The sequence below is a fragment of the Lemur catta genome, chromosome 2 (assembly GCF_020740605.2).
Source record: "Lemur catta isolate mLemCat1 chromosome 2, mLemCat1.pri, whole genome shotgun sequence".
Lineage (NCBI taxonomy): Eukaryota > Metazoa > Chordata > Mammalia > Primates > Lemuridae > Lemur > Lemur catta.
In genome coordinates, this window is record NC_059129.1 from 41,956,732 (window position 1) to 41,974,255 (window position 17,524).

The window sequence follows — 17,524 nt, forward strand, 5'->3', positions numbered from 1 at the left end:
ATCACTTGAGGCCAAGAGTTTGAGACTAGCCTGGGCAACATAGCAAGACCTCGATGCTACAAAAAAATAAAAAAATTAGCTGGGTGTGGTGGCATGAACCTATAGTCCTAGCAACTGGGGAGGCTGAGGCAGCAGTGAGCTATGATCACACCACTGCACTCCAGCCTGGGCAACAGAAGGAGACTCTGTCTCGAAAAAGAAAAAAGAAAGTTTGAAAACTGCAGTCATGTTAAATATTGGTGAGCTTCAGGCTAAAATTCTTATCTGATTTCTGCTAACTATTCTGCCTGCATTTTCCATAATGAACAGGCAGTCCCTTTATTTAGCCACATCAGTCTAGGCGGAGCTCCCCAAACCCATGCCTCCACTTACTTGTTCACGGTGCCTGAGATGTGCACCCTCTCCTCAAAACTTGGATAAGTTCTAACTAGTTCCTCAAAACTCTTATTAAGAATTTTTCTAGAAGCATTTCTAAACCTCCCCAGGCATTGTCAGATTTTACTTCTCTACTTCTATAATATTCTATGCATATTTCCTGCACCTTCAAAAACATAGTTGTTGAATGACTCGTTGAATGGGCAATAAGTCGGACGAGAACAGAGGGTTCTACAGTGGGTTAACACTACTGAAATTTTGTAAAATAAAACCCATTGTTTATGAAAATACAAGTTGCCAATAATATCAAATATAAAAATCTATGCATGAAAATTATAGGTTATAAAATTAAATGTCCATCTTAGTCATTGGTTGTCCATATTTTGATAAATAGGTCATTCCTAGCCTATCTTTGTTCAAATTATTTGCATGCACTATGCAAATAAATAGAACTAGCAGAACGCTTACGCTGCACCGTGCGGACGATCCGCTTTCCCCGACCCTTGGATTGGTCGGTCTCTCCACCTCATTTGCATGACGTGCTTTAATAAATGGAAGGCCCCGCCCTTCTGGCACTTCCCCTTCTCGCGAAAGAACGCGTGAGCTGGGACTCTCCCCGGTCTAGTGAGCCCCGCCCTCTGGCCGCCAATCCCGCTAGCCCAGTGGCGGTCCTCTTTCTGCGTCTCCTCCGCTGAAGGTGCACGGGCCTTGCATCGTTTCCTTCCACTTTCAGCGTCCCTACGTCTCCTCGCTCCGATCTTTCCACGAACGCACGACGCACGCCCCGCCTCTTTCTCCCACCATTCTCGTGTAAATTCTGCGCCCCAACCGCCCAGCCGACCGGCGCCGCATTCCCGCCCCCTCCACACGTCTCAACGGCCGACGCTGGGAGCCTGCCTCCTCAGCCAACCGGCGTTCTAGCGCCTGTAAGTCCCTCCTCTTTATGCAAATAACCTCCGCAAGCTCCACAAGCCCTGCTTTTTTTTTTTTTTTTTTTTTTAAATAAGTACAGCTCGAAGTAAAGAGGAGTCGGGTAGAAGGTGCCCCGCCCATTATGCAAATAAAGGGGCGTGTCTAGCCGCGGAGGGAGGCGGGAGGTGGGGGGGGCACTCCCGGGGGCGGCGGTTGCCCGGATGGGCCGTTAGTCGGAGCCCAGCCGCGGAGTGAGCGAGGGAGACGGGAGGAGCCGAACCCGGCGCCATCCGTCGCCATCCGCCCCCGCCCCACCGCCATCCCGCCCCGGGGAGCACCCAAGCCCCGGTCCCGGATCCCCGCGCACCCGGCCAGGTGAGTGTGGGTGAGCCGAGCGCTGATGCCCTTTTCCGGCGCGGGAGTGGTGGCGGTGGCGGCGGCGGCGGCGGCCGTGGCGGCGGGCCGGGGGGAGGAGAAGCTGCCATTAGCCGCCGCCATTTTGTCCTCCTGCCGCCGGGCCTGCCTGCCCCTCCCCCTCCGGTACCTCTGCCCGGGCACCCGCATCTCCACCCCGTCTCTGAGTCCACCGCCTGCCCTAACCCACCCACCGTCCTGGTTCCATGGGACGACCCCTGCTCCTGGGCCTGTAACTTCCCACCCTCCGCTGTACTCCTGGCTGCTGGCCCCCATCTGTGGGCCCCTTCCCCCGCCGCCGCCGCGGGGTGGGCCGCGCCCGATGGTTCTCCGGGAAAATCTCTTTTCCTCCATATTGGACCCCCTCCCATCACCCAGCGCTATGGTCTTCCCTTCTTGACGCCCCTCTTTGCGTCGAGTCACTCCCACTCTGAAACCCTGCTTTCATCTAGCATCTTTGCTTTCTGGATTCCTCAGTCTCCCCTCTTCTGCTTTTTAATTTTTCCTGTTCCTTGTTCCCTCCTTTCTCCCCCAAACCCCTTTTTCTTCTTGGGTCTTTTGATACTACTTCTGCTCCACATCCTTCTTTGCCATTCCTGCTTTCATGTAGTTCCCACCTGCTTTCGTATTCTCTTTCATTAGTTTTAGTCTATTCACTCCATGAATCTTCTTTCCACTTTTCTTTCATATGTTTATTTTCACAGATTGGTCTCCTTGAACACCTACAGAACTACCCCCAGCCCCTCATCTCTGTCCTGTCATAAAGTTCTCTGTTCCCAATTTGGCTTTCATCCTGGGCCTGTCTGGATTTCCCTGCTTTTTTCCCACCATTTCTCATCTCTTTATGCTATTCCCATCCATAGACAAATACCTGGTCACTCTAGAATGAACTGTTAGATTGTGTGGCCTGCTTGGGGAGCAGGGGGCTATTAGGGAAATAAATGACTGCTGATGGACATTTTCTAACAGGGTAGGAAAATGAAGTTGGCTCTGGCCTTGGCCCTCTGGTGTCTGACCCATGGTTACGGGGTTCTCTGTATACAAGTGGCTCTATAATGCTTTGTTTTCCTCAGTTGTACATGTGGTAAAGAAGAGCCCACCACTCTTCCGTCTGGAGGCGATTTTTTCCAGGAGCCAAGATGGGAGCAAGTTTAGGAAAAGATGGAGTATTCCAAATACTTGGTTGTATAGTCTGGGCGTATGTAGAATCCCAGTTGTTCCATGAGGATTTGTCTGGCACCAGGCCCCAGTCTGGCTGAGCAAGCTCATAAAATCCTTAAACTCCCAGCATATCTTCCTGCAAACCTTGCCAGATGGGACTTGAGGCTGCTGGGAGTGGAACCTGGGGTGCAGGGCCCTGGGGCATGATGAGGGGGCTGGTGTCCAATAAGTGGGGAATCTAAAGCTCTGTCCCTTGCACAATGGAATTGTATGCCTTTTTATGTTTTCTTCTGAGTCCTGGACTTGCCCCATTTTAAGTCTCTGAAATGATTTTGGTGGAGAGGAGATTATTGTGGGGATAATGAAGAGGCTGCTACCCTTGGTAAAATGGCTCAAAGGACAGAGTATTTATACTAGGATGATAGTGGATTTTTATTTGGATTTTCTAGGCAGAGGTGTCTGGAGGAAAGGAGGGAACGTGCATTTGGGCTACATGGGAGCTGAGTAGATTGTGGTTGCTTAAAGAGACTAGGAAGTTTACATAGGCCAGGGCCTGCTGAGTCTTGGGAAAGTTGCCATTGCCCGGCGTGTGCCACCCCCAGCTGACCTTCCAAGCCTGAAAGTGGAAAACAAAAGCAGTGACCCCAATGTCTCCCTAGTGCCGAAAGACGGAACAGGATGGGCAAGCAAACAGGAGCGGTCTGACCCCAAGAGGCTTGGGGGGCCTAGAGTGATGAGTGTTCTAACTTTGAACTTTGGGGGAGAATTGGGCTTGGTCTAGCCCAACCACATAAGAGACAGAGACAGAGGGCCGCATAATCTGAGTCCCTGATGAGAATGAAAGGAAACTTCAGGCTTCTGTTATAGTCTGTAAAGGGGGCAGAGACTGAGATACTTGCTGTCTGGTCCACAGGCTCTGGCACGTTTTGGGGGAGGTGCCTGCAGGACCCAACATACTCAATGAGCTTCCAGCGCAATGTCCGATCGCTCGGGGCCGACTGCCAAGGGGAAGGATGGAAAGAAGTATTCCTCGCTCAACCTGTTTGATACATATAAGGGCAAGTCCTTAGAGATCCAGAAACCCGCTGGTGAGGGTCCTGCAAAGATGCTTCTAATGGTTGGAAGCTAGGCATGAATGGGGCATGTTTTAGAGCTCTTTGAAGGGAAGTGGCTGTAGTAGAGACATCAAAAGACCAGAGGAGAGCCGAGTGTGGTGGCTGAAGCCTATAATCCCAGCAACTCAAGAGGCTAAGGTGGGAGGGTCGCCTGAAGCCAGGAGTTTGAGACCAGCCTGGGCGACATAGTGAGATCCTGTCTCTTAAAAAAAAAAAGAAAGAAAGAAAGAAAAAACTAGCCAGGCATGATGACACACACCTGTAGTCCCAGCCACTCAGGAGACTGAGGCAGGAGGATCGCTTGAGTTTGAGGTTGCAGTGAGCTACGATGATGCCACTGTACTCCAGTCTGGGCGACAGAGTGGGACCTGGTCTCCTGGAAGAGGAAAAAAAAAAAAAGACCAAAGGTACACTGGAGACTTCCCAACTTTACCTTGGGTCCCTTAGGGAATAGGTGAACACCAATTGCCCTCCTGCAAAGGCGTGTCTGTGGTTCCTCATCTTTGGACACGTAAGAGTTGGAGGCAAAGAAACGTGGACTTGGAGAAGTCTGGGCCAGCTTGCTCCCTGCAGGCTCAAGATCAACCATCCCACATGGCAGCCTTGGATGTAATACATCTCAGCCTTCCTGATAGGAATTTCAGAGATTATAAAGGGCAGGGAAAAGGATGGCTTCTAAAAAATTTGGAGAAAATAGGTAGTAAGACATTGAGGATGTATAAATGGGGCCTAGGGTGGGAGGCTGTCAGATTCTCCTATGTGAGGCATTTTTGACTCTCTCTTCACCTCTTCTCCAGTTGCCCCTCGCCATGGCCTGCAGAGTCTTGGGAAAGTTGCCATTGCCCGGCGTATGCCACCCCCAGCCAACCTTCCAAGCCTGAAAGCCGAGAACAAAGGCAATGACCCCAATGTCTCTCTAGTGCCGAAAGACGGAACAGGATGGGCAAGCAAACAGGAGCAGTCCGACCCCAAGAGGTAGACAGAGGCTTGGGGGGCCTAGAGTGATGAGTGTTTTAACTTTGAAGTTTGGGGGAGAAAGGGCTTGGTCTAGCCCAACCACATGAGAGACAGACAGAGAGGGAGGTACCTTTCCTATCTATTCCAGATTTCCTGTTAGATAACCAAGGAACAGCACCTTTAGCTTTCTGTCAGATGGAGAGAAAGCGTCAGGAAATAGCCTATGCTGGATGACAAAATTAAAATATTTTATCCTAATATTTATAAATGATAGCAATGGGCCTGATTTCAGTCCCTGCTCTCCACCAGCTGGAGAAGTGAGGAAGGCATCTCAGGCTTGGGTAACCTTCCCATTCTGCCATCCCCTCAGTTCCGATGCCTCAACCGCTCAGCTGCCGGAATCGCAGCCACTGCCGGCTTCACAGACGCCTGCCTCCAACCAGCCGAAACGACCCCCAGCAGCCCCCGAGGTAAATGGAGAACTGGAGGGGTGGGGGGCGGAAATTGCTCATAGCTGTCCCATACCCATCACCATTTATCATCTTGCTTCTGCAGAACACTCCTTCAGTTCCAAGCGGGGTAAAGTCCTGGGCACAAGCCAGCGTCACCCATGGAGCACATGGAGATGGTGAGTGCAGGGCTGCTTAGGGAGCTGTGTTTGGGCACTGTGAGAGGCAGGAGCCCTGCACTGTACCTTCAGCAAAGTGTCCCTTCGTCCAGTTTGGCTACATCTTGGTCTACTAATACTCAGCTTTACGGAGCACATGAGCAAGTTTAAATCTCAGTCTCATGTGAGGGAGTAGAGGAGGCCCAGAACTGACCTTCCTTCTTGGGGAATGAGCACGTATTCCATAGGAGGTAACTTTGAAGTCAGGAACCCAACGATTTGATACCTGTCAGAGCCTTCCACTTTTACAGCGTGTCCTCGGTAAATGTGCATGTCTCGTGTTCTGCACCCCACCCCAACAGGTGGAAGGGCATCAAGCCTACTGTCGCGATTCTCTCGAGAGGAATTTCCGACCCTGCAGGCGGCTGGCGACCAGGACAAGGCTGCCAAGGAAAGGGAGTCTGCCGAGCAGTTGTCTGGGCCCGGACCAAGCCTCCGCCCCCAGAGTGAGTAGCTGCCTTTTGGCCAGGACGTTACCTGTTCCATCTGAGAGCTAAGCACTGTCTTATTCACCTTCTTCCCCATCAATTTCAGCTATGTTCAGTTGCCCCTGAGTCACTGATATCTTTCTCTGTCTTTTCCAAAATACAGATTCTACAACTTGGAGGGACGGAGGTGGGCGTGGCCCTGATGAACTGGAGGGCCTGGACTCCAAACTTCATCATGGTCATGATCCCCGGGGCGGGCTGCAGCCTTCAGTCCCACCCCAGTTCCCTCCCTACCGCGGAATGATGCCGCCCTTCGTGAGTTTGGATATTTTAGTTTGGAGTGATTTTGCTGGAAGCTGGAGAATTAGGAATCAGGACTTAGCCTTTGGAGGGGACAGCCAGAAAGCTAGGGGCCTGTGAGATAGAGGGAGGGGGAGGAGGATAGTTTAAGGAGCTGGCAGGCTATTTGACTGTCCCGCTGAGCAGCTACTGTTGGGCCCTTTTGCAGATGTATCCCCCATATCTCCCGTTCCCTCCGCCCTATGGACCCCAGGGGCCTTACCGATACCCCACTCCTGATGGGCCCAGGTGAGCAATCCAGGTCTGGGTTTATGGTTGGGGGTAGGGGAAGCCTATTGGGAAAGGAGATGGTTTTCTAGCCAGGAGGCTCAATCTTGTATGTGGTTATACAATATGGCATCTTTTATTTTCTCTCCTATTTTCTTTTCCATACACAGCCGATTCCCTCGTGTGGCGGGGCCCCGTGGCTCAGGGCCACCAATGCGCCTTGTAGAGCCTGTGGGTCGGCCTTCTATTCTTAAAGAGGATAATCTCAAAGAGTTTGATCAGTTGGACCAGGAGAATGATGATGGTTGGGCAGGTAAGTGGATATTAAGGGTCTGAAAAGGCAAAATCTGATGAAAAATGGGGGTCGTGTGGAAGAAAAGCAGACGTTGAAGGGTAGGGGAGATACATGGAGGGAAAGCAAGTCCTGGCACAGGACTGAGAGAAGTGAGAATGGCAAGACTCATCATTGGTGGGTCTTGGCTTCAGAGGGAAGGGGTTGGGATTGGTAGTACATCCCACCATGTAGTTCCAGATCACTTCTTGTGTTCCAGAAAGATATCTGGGATTGGAGAGCAGAGTGCCTGGGTTACTCCTATTCATTTTTCCCTTCAGGGGCTCATGAAGAGGTCGACTATACTGAAAAGCTCAAGTTCAGCGATGAGGAAGACGGGCGAGACTCTGATGAGGAGGGAGCTGAGGGCCAGTAAGTTAGGGCCCCCAGGGCAGAGAAGGGGGCTCGGTTTTTCTCACGATAATATACTCTTTGAGGAGCTGGATTGCAGCTGATTTTAATTCTGCTGTTGATCTGCTCCCAGGAAGGATTCCCAGTCAGCTGCTGGTGAGGAGCGGCCCCCTGAAGCAGACGGCAGAAAGGGCAACTCCCCTGGCAGCGAACTGCCGCCTCCCAAGACGGCCTGGGCAGACACCTCGCGGCCTCCAGAGACAGAGCCGGGGCCTCCTGCCCCAAAGCCTCCCCCACCCCCACCTCACCGGGGCCCTGCGGGGAACTGGGCCCCCCCTGGGGACTACCCAGTGAGTGTCTGCAGTGAGGGACTGAGAGGGTCAGCTGGGCAGTTGAAGCAGTCTCGGCGGAGCAAGCTGGAGGGAGGGCTGAAAAAGGGCTCCGTGAAAGGTGCAGGGCTGCAGAACAGCTCTGGAAAGCTTGAAAACAGCGTTGGTGTTAGGGGGGTCTGGGTAAGAAGTGAGAGGAATTGGGATGCTAGTGAGGAAGAACAGGGAGGGGCCTGGGTGTTGGGATCTCTGACAGAGAGAGGGAACAGAGAAAAGACTGGGGGGGGGGGTGTTAGTGCGCATCTGTAGTTCCAGCTGCTTGGGAGGCTGAAGTGGACTTCTGGGTCACTTGAGCCCAGAAGTTCTAGACCAGAAAACATAGTGAGACCCTATCTCAAAAAAGAACAAAAGACCAGGGTAATGAGTTTATCACCACCCAGAGAGGCCATCATCCCCCAAGGCCTGGTCCTTGTGTGCTACAGCTAGACAGTTGATTGGTCTGTAAAAGAGATGGTAGAAAGCATAACGACTGACATCCCTGGCCCTGCTGGGTGTGCCCGTTGACAGGATCGTGGGGGCCCTCCCTGCAAGCCCCCAGCACCTGAAGATGAGGACGAGGCCTGGCGGCAGCGGCGAAAACAATCTTCATCTGAAATCTCCCTGGCAGTGGAGCGTGCCCGGAGACGGCGAGAGGAAGAAGAGCGGCGCATGCAGGAAGAGCGCCGGGCAGCCTGTGCTGAGAAGCTTAAGCGGCTGGATGAAAAGTTTGGGGCACCTGACAAGCGGCTCAAAGCAGAGCCGGCTGCCCCTCCTGCCCCTCCTGCCCCAGCTCCACCACCTGCAGTCCCCAAAGAACTCCCCGCACCTCCAGCACCTCCAGCTCCATCACCGGCACCAGCCCCAACACCAGAGAAAGAACCTGAAGAGCCAGCACAGGCCCCTCCTGCCCAGTCCACCCCCACTCCAGGTGTGGCTCCAGCTCCCACTCTGGTGAGTGGTGGTGGCAGTACCAGTAGCACCAGCAGTGGCAGCTTCGAAGCCAGCCCAGGTATGGAGATGGGGATAGATACTACCAGGTGTCGGCTCTCTGCTTGGCTTGGAAGTGCAGGGTGGTAAGGATGGGAGTAAACGAAGCAGAAGGTAGCTGTTTCGGTTTATTGGACATGGTAGTAGGGGAAGAGAGTCCCATCATTTGTGAGGTTATCTGAAAGAGAGAAGGTTTTACTATCTGAATTTCTGAATAAGTTGTGATCTAAAACCATTTTCTGCAGGCCAAGACTGAAAAAAGTGTTATTTTGGTGATTTCGTAGGTTAATGCCTCCACTGCAGGCTCTTGAGAGGCCTTAAAGTGTTTTTATGGGTTTTAAACCAGAAGGGCTTTAATAGAACAGGTGTTGAATAGGATATCTCAGGGAGCTGGAGATGTGAGGGCTGATATTCATTCTTAGGATGTTCGTGGAGTGTCTTTTGACGGTTTAGGTCACTGTGATTGCTGTCTTTTCTTCAATGCAGTGGGACCACAACTGCCCTCAAAAGAGGGTCCCGAACCACCAGAAGAGGTTTCTCCTACCACACCCCCAGCCCCAAAGGTGGAATCCAAGGGTGATGGGGTTGGTCCCACCCGGCAGCCCCCTAGCCAGGGCTTGGGCTACCCCAAATATCAGAAGTCGTTGCCTCCTCGTTTCCAGCGGCAACAGCAGGTGAAATCAAGTTCCCTTCTAAGGGCTACTTCTCTTCCTGGCTTCAAGATTTATCCCATCTATAAGTTGCTTTCTGGATCCCTTTGCCTCTTTGTCCAGTTCTGTCTCCATTATGTCACCCCATTTTCCATCGAGTCTGGGTTTTTGTCACATTTGTGCATTAGTGGTTTTTCTTTGCTGATTCCCTTTGTGTGCTTTGATGGCTGTCTCATCCTCTTTCTTTCTTCCCTAGGAGCAGCTCCTGAAACAGCAACAGCAGCAGCAATGGCAGCAGCAGCAACAGGGCTCCGCCCCTCCTGCCCCAGTGCCCCCGTCACCACCACAGCCTGTGACCCTGGGGGCTGTGCCAGCTCCACAGGCTCCTCCACCCCCACCCAAGGCCCTGTACCCGGGTGCTCTGGGCCGGCCCCCGCCCATGCCCCCAATGAACTTTGATCCCCGCTGGATGATGATTCCTCCTTATGTGGACCCCCGGCTCCTCCAGGGCCGGCCCCCTCTGGACTTCTACCCTCCTGGAGTGCATCCCTCTGGTAAGGGGCCGTGGGAGAGGTGGGGAGCCCTTTAGTCTTGGGAGTTGTTGGCTATCAGGGTGTTACTGTGACCCTGGTATGACAGGTTTTACCAATAAAGAGGGGAGGGCATGTGCTTGGCACTGCCCAGTTAGCTCTGTTGTGAGAATGGGCTTGGGGAAGACATAAACAAGGGACTTGGATTGGCCAGGGTTTATTTGGGGTGGGTCGATCCTTTCGTAGGGAAGCTGAGTGGATAACCCTGTTTCACAAGAGTGGGCAAGGCCCAGACCTATTGGGGACAAAAGATGGAAGAGCTGACTTGACAGGGAGAACTAGGCTGGGGAGCTGCTTTTTGGGCTGGAGGGCCTGTGATGTGAAAAGGGTTGTTTTTCTTGTTCGTTTGTTCAGGCCTAGTTCCCCGAGAGCGCTCAGACAGTGGGGGCTCAAGCTCAGAGCCATTTGACCGTCACGCACCCCCACTCTTACGGGAACGAGGCACCCCACCGGTAGATCCAAAGTTGGCCTGGGTAGGAGATGTCTTCACCACCACACCCACCGACCCCCGGCCACTTACCTCACCACTGCGTCAGGCTGGGGATGAGGATGACAAGGCGATGAGGTGAGTCTCGGTCATGAGAAATGGGTGAGTTCCTAGTGAAAGGATCCGGGCCTGAGAGAAGAGCACTTAGGATCGGTGGTAAGACGACAGTGATGAACAGGAAAGATCATAATATTAAGTGTTCTTTTCTCCCCTAGTTCTGGTATTCCGAGTCCTGAGATACTTTTCTGTCTTTCTTCAGGAGTGAGACTCCTCCAGTACCTCCCCCCCCACCGTATCTGGCCAGTTATCCAGGCTTTCCTGAGAATGGGGCCCCAGGGCCGGCAATCTCTCGCTTCCCTCTGGAGGAGCCAGCTCCCCCAGGGCCCCGTCCACTCCCCTGGCCCCCAGGCAGTGATGAGGCAGCCAAGATACAAACTCCACCACCCAAGAAGGAGCCCCCCAAGGAGGAGACTGCACAGTTGACAGGGCCAGAAGCAGGCCGGAAGCCGGCCCGTGGAGTCGGAAGCGGAGGCCAAGGCCCCCCACCACCACGCAGAGAGAGTCGCACAGAGACCCGCTGGGGCCCTCGCCCAGGCAGCAGTCGTCGGGGTATCCCTCCAGAGGAGCCAGGCGCCCCTCCCCGCCGGGCTGGGCCTATAAAGAAACCCCCACCACCTGCAAAAGTTGAAGAGCTGCCTCCCAAGCCTCTTGAACAGGCGGATGAAACCCCCAAGGTCCCAAAGCCAGACCCTCTAAAGACAGCCAAGGGGAAGCTAGGGGGCCCCAAGGAAACCCCACCCAGTGGGAATCTTTCCCCTGCCCCAAGGCTTCGGAGAGACTATTCCTATGAACGAATGGGTCCTGCCTCCTGCCGGGGTCGGGGCCGAGGCGAGTATTTTGCCAGAGGGAGGGGCTTTCGGGGGACCTATGGAGGACGGGGGCGGGGAGCCCGAAGCCGAGAGTTCCGCAATTACCGAGAGTTCCGAGGAGATGATGGGTGTGGAGGTGGGGCAGGGGTCCCAAACCACCCTCCTGCTCCCCGTGGCCGCACTGCCAGCGAGACACGAAGCGAGGGTTCAGAGTATGAAGAAATCCCCAAGCGGCGCCGGCAGCGCGGCTCAGAAACAGGCAGTGAGACCCACGAGAGTGATCTGGCCCCCTCAGACAAGGAGGCTCCCCCACCCAAAGAGGGAGTACTCGCCCAGGTCCCTCTTGCTCCCTTACCGCCCGGAGCCCCACCCTCACCAGCCCCAGCCCGATTCTCTACTGCCCGGGGTGGGCGAGTCTTCACACCCAGAGGGGTGCCCTCACGCCGGGGCCGAGGGGGAGGGCGGCCCCCTCCTGTTTGTCCAGGCTGGAGCCCTCCAACCAAGTCTCTGGCTCCCAAGAAACCTCCCACAGGCCCCTTGCCACAAAGTAAGGACCCTTTGAAAGAGAAGTTGATCCCAGGGCCTCTGTCCCCAATGGCCCGGGGGGGCAGCAGTGGAGGTAGCACTGTGGGCATGGGCGGGGAAGATGGGGAACGACCCCGAAGGAGACGGCACGGGAGGGCTCAACAGCAGGACAAACCGCCTCGCTTCCGGAGGCTGAAACAGGAGCGAGAGAATGCAGCCAGAGGGGCCGAGGGCAAGCCTTCCTCCCTGGCCCTGCCAGCCTCCGCTCCTGGCCCCGAGGAGGCCCTCGCGGCAGTCACAGTGCCCCCGCCGCCTCGTCAGGCAGCTGCCAAGTCTCCTGATCTGTCAAACCAGAACTCAGACCAAGCCAATGAGGAATGGGAGACTGCGTCAGAGAGTAGCGACTTTGCCAGTGAGCGCCGGGGGGACAAAGAGGCTCCCCCACCAGCATTGCTGACCCCCAAAGCTGTCGGAACTCCTGGGGGCAGTGGAGGTGGCCCTGGACCAGGCATTTCAACCATGTCCCGTGGAGATCTGAGCCAGAGAGCCAAGGATTTGAGTAAGCGGAGTTTCTCAAGTCAGCGGCCAGGAATGGAACGGCAGAACCGGCGCCCAGGCCCAGGGGGCAAGGCTGGCAGTGGTGGTGGCAGCAGTGGAGGTGGCAGCGGGGGATCTGGGGGAAGGACCGGGCCAGGACGAGGGGACAAGAGGAGCTGGCCCTCACCCAAGAACCGAAGGTGGGTAGGGACAGGCTATGAAGTTCATGCCTAAGGTTTAAAAACGGGGGGAGGGGAAAAGCCTGGGGGAAAGGTGAGTTTGGGTGCTGTGGAGTTTGTGATCTGAGGGGATGTAGACTCTTAGAAAGGCACTAGGATTTCCACACGTAGGTAAGGCAGCTGGAGAGCAGTCGATGTTTGTTCTTTATTTGCTTTCCACTCTACAGACCTACGCGTTGGAAACTTAGAAGGGCTCAGAAACACCTGAGTAGGGGAGAGGATAGCCTGTAAGGGGCAGCAGTTGAAAAGCAGATAATTGACTTGGTCCGTTTTCTTCAGCCGGCCTCCAGAGGAGCGGTCCCCGGGGCTCCCCCTGCCTCCCCCGCCCCCCAGCAGCTCCGCTGTCTTCCGCCTGGACCGAGTTATCCACAGCAACCCTGCTGGCATCCAGCAAGCTCTGGCCCAGCTTAGTAGCCGCCAAGGAAGTGTAACTGCACCAGGGGGACACCCAAGGCACAAGCCTGGGCCTCCCCAAGCCCCTCAGGGCCCTGCCTCTAGGCCCCCGACTCGTAATGAGCCCCAGAGAACCAGCAGCAGCGGCCTCAGTTCTGGTAAGCTGCAGTGGTTATGGGTGGGTCTCCGTTCCCAGAGAGGGTCAGGTGATGGGGGGGAGAGTCTGGCCTGGAGGCTGTAGGCAGCAGGGGTGGAAGGATCCGGAGGTAGAATAGGGAGGAAAAGCCACGGTCGGTGATACAGCAGGGCAGGTGCTGATGGTTTTTCTCTTTTCCCCAGACCCCGACTTTGAGGAGCCGGGGCCAACGGTGAGAAGGGTGGGCGGGAGTCCCCATGATCCTGCCGGGGTTAATCCCTTCCCCCCCAAACGTCGAGAGCGGCCTTCTAGAAAGCCAGAGCTGCTGCAGGAGGTGAGGATGGGGTTTGAGATTGCTTCACTGAGCTCTTAGTCCCGAAAGTTCTTTTTGGTTTTGTTTTCTCTATTCTCTTTCCCATTTCTATCGTTGAGTTTTTATCCCAAATTCTCACTATCACACTTGTCTCTCATATGTCTCCCTTGTCACCCCCACACCTCACTCTTTCCCAGCTTCCTACGTTTCTCAGTCTCCACCTCGTTCGTCTTTAGGAGTCTTTGCCACCACCTCATAGCGCGGGATTCTTGGGCTCTAAGCCCGAGGGCCCAGGCCCTCAGGGAGAATCCAGAGATGCAGGAACAGAGGCCCTGACCCCTCACATCTGGCATCGGTTACATGGTGAGTAAAGCTGAGTGAAAGGAAAGGACGTGGTGGAGGGCTAGAGTGAGATGGGCTTCAGAACTATCCTCCTCTCAATTTCTCTTCCTGGTCGGTGCACCCTTCCCCAGCCGCTAGCCAGAAGAGTTACCGGCCCCGCTCCATGGAGCCCTGGATGGAGCCCCTGAGTCCTTTTGAGGATGTGGCTGGCACAGAGGTGAGTGAGGATGGGAGGGAGTGTCTGAGCTGGGATTTTTTGAGCACTTGGCCATACTTCCCCATCTGCTTGGGTTCGAGTCAGGCTGTTCTCCCACTCGGTTGTCTCCTTTCTGCAGTTTTTCTGTGTGTGTGCAGGAGTCAGGTGTTGGGATGCTTTCTACCCTGACTTAACTAGCTCCTTCTCCACTCCTCTCAGATGAGTCAGTCTGACAGTGGGGTGGACCTGAGTGGGGATTCTCAGGTGTCATCAGGTCCCTGCAGCCAGCGAAGTTCCCCTGATGGAGGACTCAAGGGGACAGCAGAGGGACCCCCCAAGCGGCCTGGAGGCCCCTCACCCATGAATCCTGTTCCTTGTGAGGGTCCACCTGGCTCTGAACCCTCTGAACCTCCTAGGAGACGGCCACCTGCCCCCCACAATGGGGACAGAAAGGTAAAAAACCAAGACAGGATTAGAGGAATGTATCCAGAAGTCTGATTTTGGCCCTGCCTTTGTCTAGTCCCTCCTCCTGCCTGTGATTTCTGGGGATCCCCTGATTTGGGCTTCCCTTTCCCTCCACCAACCCAGGAGCTGCCCCGGGAGCAGCCTCTGCCCCCTGGCCCCATTGGCACAGAACGATCACAGCGTACAGACCGAGGCCCAGAGCCTGGCCCCCTCCGGCCATCCCATCGACCTGGCCCCTTGGTCCAGTTTGGCACTAGTGACAAGGTCTGTGTGGGCTCCATCTTGGTATCCTGGGTTGGGTGGAGAGAAGGGAAGGGCTGGAGGTGACACACAGAGGACCTATGTCTAAATTTTGGGACAATCTCCTCTGCCTTGTGATCATAGGATTCAGACTTACGCCTAGTGGTAGGAGACAGTTTAAAAGCAGAGCAGGAGCTGACGGCATCAGTCACAGAGGTAAGTGGGAGTAAGTTTGGTGGAAAGGCCTGAGACTTCTGAAGAAGACTGCTGGGAGTGACTTGGGCACCAAGGATGTCAGACATCGGCCTCTCCTTCCCAGGCCATTTCTATATCCCGGGACTGGGAGCTGCTCCCCAGTGCTTCAGCCTCGGCTGAGTCACAATCCAAGAACCTGGGTGCTGGGCACTGTGGCCCGGAGCCCAGCTCCTCCTCAGGCCAGCGCCTGTACCCTGAGGTCTGCTATGGCAGCCCTGGGCCTCCCAGTTCTCAGGTAGGCCCTGCTTCCCATCGCATGACCCCTTCAGTAAGTAATCGTTCTTTTTTGCCTGCTTATGTCTTGTAATTAAGCCTAAGTTGTATAGTTGTAGAACATCATTTCTTTTATTGTCATTACGTTTTCCACCTTATTTTTACTGCTGTGGGTGGGATGGGGATCTTTTCTCGAGCTGAGAAACTAGAGCTATTTTAACTCTGCTCTTCTGCAGGTCTCTGGAGGAGCCATGGATTCTCAGTTACATCCAAACAGTGGCGGCTTCCGCCCTGGAACACCCTCACTGCACCCTTACAGGTAAGACTAGATTCCTGTGGACCTTAGAAGAAGATGGAGATAATGTTTCAGGGCAAAGGAAGGAGAAGAGACAGTTCTAGGGTACCAAAGACTAGTGAACTTATGGCATTGCTCAGACTAAAGGAGTAAATGGCTCTGGCTTCCTAATGCCTCTTCTCCCCCCGATTTCTTTCCAGATCACAGCCCCTATACCTTCCCCCAGGCCCAGCCCCTCCCTCGGCACTGCTCTCGGGGGTAGCCTTCAAGGGCCAGTTTCTGGATTTCTCTGCACTGCAAGCAACAGAGCTGGGGAAGTTACCGGCCGGAGGAGTTCTTTACCCTCCACCTTCCTTTCTCTACTCTCCAGCTTTCTGCCCCAGTCCTTTGCCTGACCCACCTTTGCTTCAGGTAAGAGATGGGCAGGCATTAGGGCTTGGGAGTTAGGGTGCAGAGAAAGCAGGGAGTTGACATACTTCCTCCCCATTTCCAACAGGTACGCCAGGATCTGCCATCCCCTTCGGATTTTTATTCTACTCCTCTGCAGCCTGGTGGCCAAAGCAGCTTTCTCCCTTCAGGGGCCCCTGCCCAACAGGTACCTTCTATCTTCCCACTTCCCTTTCATTATTTCTTTGTCTAGTCTCTGGGTTTTGTTTTGATTTTTCTTGGTTTTCTGATATTCCTCCCTGCTCACAACATTCATACCCAAATTTCTTGTTACAGATGCTTCTACCCATGGTAGACTCACAGCTGCCGGTGGTGAACTTTGGCTCCCTGCAGCCAGCACCGCCTCCTGCCCCACCCCCCCTTTCTCTGTTACCTGTGGGCCCTGCTCTGCAGCCCCCCAGCCTAGCTGTGCGGCCCCCACCTGCTCCTGCTACTCGGGTGCTGCCTTCACCGGCCAGGCCCTTCCCCGCTAGCTTGGGGCGAGCAGAGGTAAGGTGCAGCAGCTGAGGTGCCGGGGAACTGGAGTTAGGCATAGGGAGGCCGCGTCTCCAGACAGGAGGCTCATGGCATCTTTTTCCTTCAGTTGCACCCAGTGGAACTAAAGCAGTTCCAGGATTATCGAAAACTGAGCAGCAACCTTGGGGGACATGGGTCATCACGTGCTCCTCCAACTGGAAGGTAACAGGGAATGGGGATGCAGACTCCCCAAAGGGCTGGCTGGCTTTGGAACCAGGGGGTGGGTCCTAGGTTTGCCTTAAACACTCTTTTTCCCTTAGGTCCTTCTCTGGCCTCAATTCTCGCCTCAAGGCCCCACCTTCCACTTACAGCAGAGTCTTCCGCACCCAGCGCATCGACCTTTACCAGCAGGTGAAGGAGAAAACTTGGTGGCCCCCAAGTCTAAATTCAAGAGTTGCCACCTGAGTTCCTGTCCCTGACCTCCTGCTATGACTTACTCTTTCACACGTGCCTGTCCCCTAGGCCTCCGCACCAGATGCCCTGCGCTGGATGCCAAAGCCTTGGGAGCGGACAGGGCCACCTTCACGAGAAGGGCCTTCCCGACGGGCAGAGGAGCCTGGGTCCCCAGGGGACAAGGAGCCTGGGTTGCCCCCACCCCGCTGAGAGAGTTCCCCTGGCCCCCTATCCCCCGGGGCTTGTATATAGATTATAAATATATAAGGGGGAAAGGGGTAGGTGAGGAGGGGTTGTGGGGCTGGGGCCTCGCTTCCCCTCGTCCCCCTTCCCCTGGTCTCCTATCCCTGGGGCTGTTTGTTAAAAAAGAGTAATAAAAGGATTTAAAAATTTTTCCAAAATCATTTGGGGGGATGGGTTGGTTGGTTGCATTGTTTTATAGCATGGTGCTAAGGTCCGTGGAGCAGTTTCAGTCAGGGAACCCGTTGTTACTGACTCCAGTGATCTGTTACAGCAGACTACCTCAGAACATAGCCAGGACCATTTTATGGATTTTAAAATTTTTGTGGGTTGGGAATTTGGTCCGGGCTTAGCTGGGTAAATTGCTTCTTGAGCCAGTTGGTTACCAGTCTGCAGCCAACACCTGGGCTGGTCCCCACATGGCTTCTTCACACATCTGGAGCCTTTGTGGGACATCTGGAACTCTATTGGATTGTCATTGTCTTAACATGGATTCTCCCACAGGGTGTTAAGTCATCATACCTGTTAAATGACCCTGAACCAAGTGTTC

General features: G+C 54.5%; 1 protein-coding gene and 1 non-coding gene across 5 annotated transcripts; both read left to right on the forward strand.

The window, feature by feature from the left end:
- The first annotated feature begins 1,477 nt into the window (after nucleotides 1-1,477).
- On the forward strand, nucleotides 1,478-17,124 carry PRRC2A (proline rich coiled-coil 2A). Of its 4 annotated transcripts, none has more exons than XM_045541647.1 (31): nucleotides 1,478-1,662; nucleotides 3,776-3,950; nucleotides 4,775-4,952; nucleotides 5,305-5,404; nucleotides 5,490-5,562; nucleotides 5,904-6,047; nucleotides 6,193-6,344; nucleotides 6,538-6,617; nucleotides 6,767-6,909; nucleotides 7,209-7,299; nucleotides 7,412-7,628; nucleotides 8,175-8,655; nucleotides 9,120-9,307; nucleotides 9,540-9,837; nucleotides 10,228-10,438; nucleotides 10,620-12,491; nucleotides 12,810-13,081; nucleotides 13,263-13,393; nucleotides 13,609-13,735; nucleotides 13,846-13,931; nucleotides 14,130-14,363; nucleotides 14,499-14,639; nucleotides 14,760-14,831; nucleotides 14,935-15,138; nucleotides 15,320-15,402; nucleotides 15,579-15,789; nucleotides 15,875-15,973; nucleotides 16,102-16,314; nucleotides 16,409-16,503; nucleotides 16,602-16,692; nucleotides 16,804-17,124. In XM_045541647.1, the coding sequence occupies exons 2-31, from the start codon at nucleotides 3,839-3,841 to the stop codon at nucleotides 16,942-16,944; spliced, it is 6,540 nt and encodes a 2,179-aa protein (XP_045397603.1). In that variant the 5' UTR covers nucleotides 1,478-1,662; nucleotides 3,776-3,838; the 3' UTR covers nucleotides 16,945-17,124. The 4 variants fall into 4 exon arrangements, with proteins under 4 accessions (XP_045397603.1, XP_045397604.1, XP_045397605.1 ...); XM_045541648.1 differs by having other exon boundaries at nucleotides 1,505-1,662; nucleotides 14,935-15,105; XM_045541649.1 differs by lacking the exon at nucleotides 14,935-15,138 and having other exon boundaries at nucleotides 1,505-1,662.
- On the forward strand, nucleotides 4,446-4,575 carry LOC123633775. The gene has a single exon (XR_006733780.1). It is a non-coding gene; the product is annotated as a small nucleolar RNA SNORA38 (small nucleolar RNA).
- Nucleotides 17,125-17,524: the final 400 nt, after the last annotated feature.

Bases quoted from the DNA above. Each gene is read 5' to 3' on its own strand.
- PRRC2A (XM_045541647.1), top strand. From the start codon at position 3,839: ATGTCCGATCGCTCGGGGCCGACTGCCAAGGGGAAGGATGGAAAGAAG. The intron at 12,492-12,809 runs GTGGGTAGGGAC...CGTTTTCTTCAG, and splicing joins CCCTCACCCAAGAACCGAAG to CCGGCCTCCAGAGGAGCGGT. The intron at 14,364-14,498 runs GTAAAAAACCAA...CCACCAACCCAG, and splicing joins CCCACAATGGGGACAGAAAG to GAGCTGCCCCGGGAGCAGCC.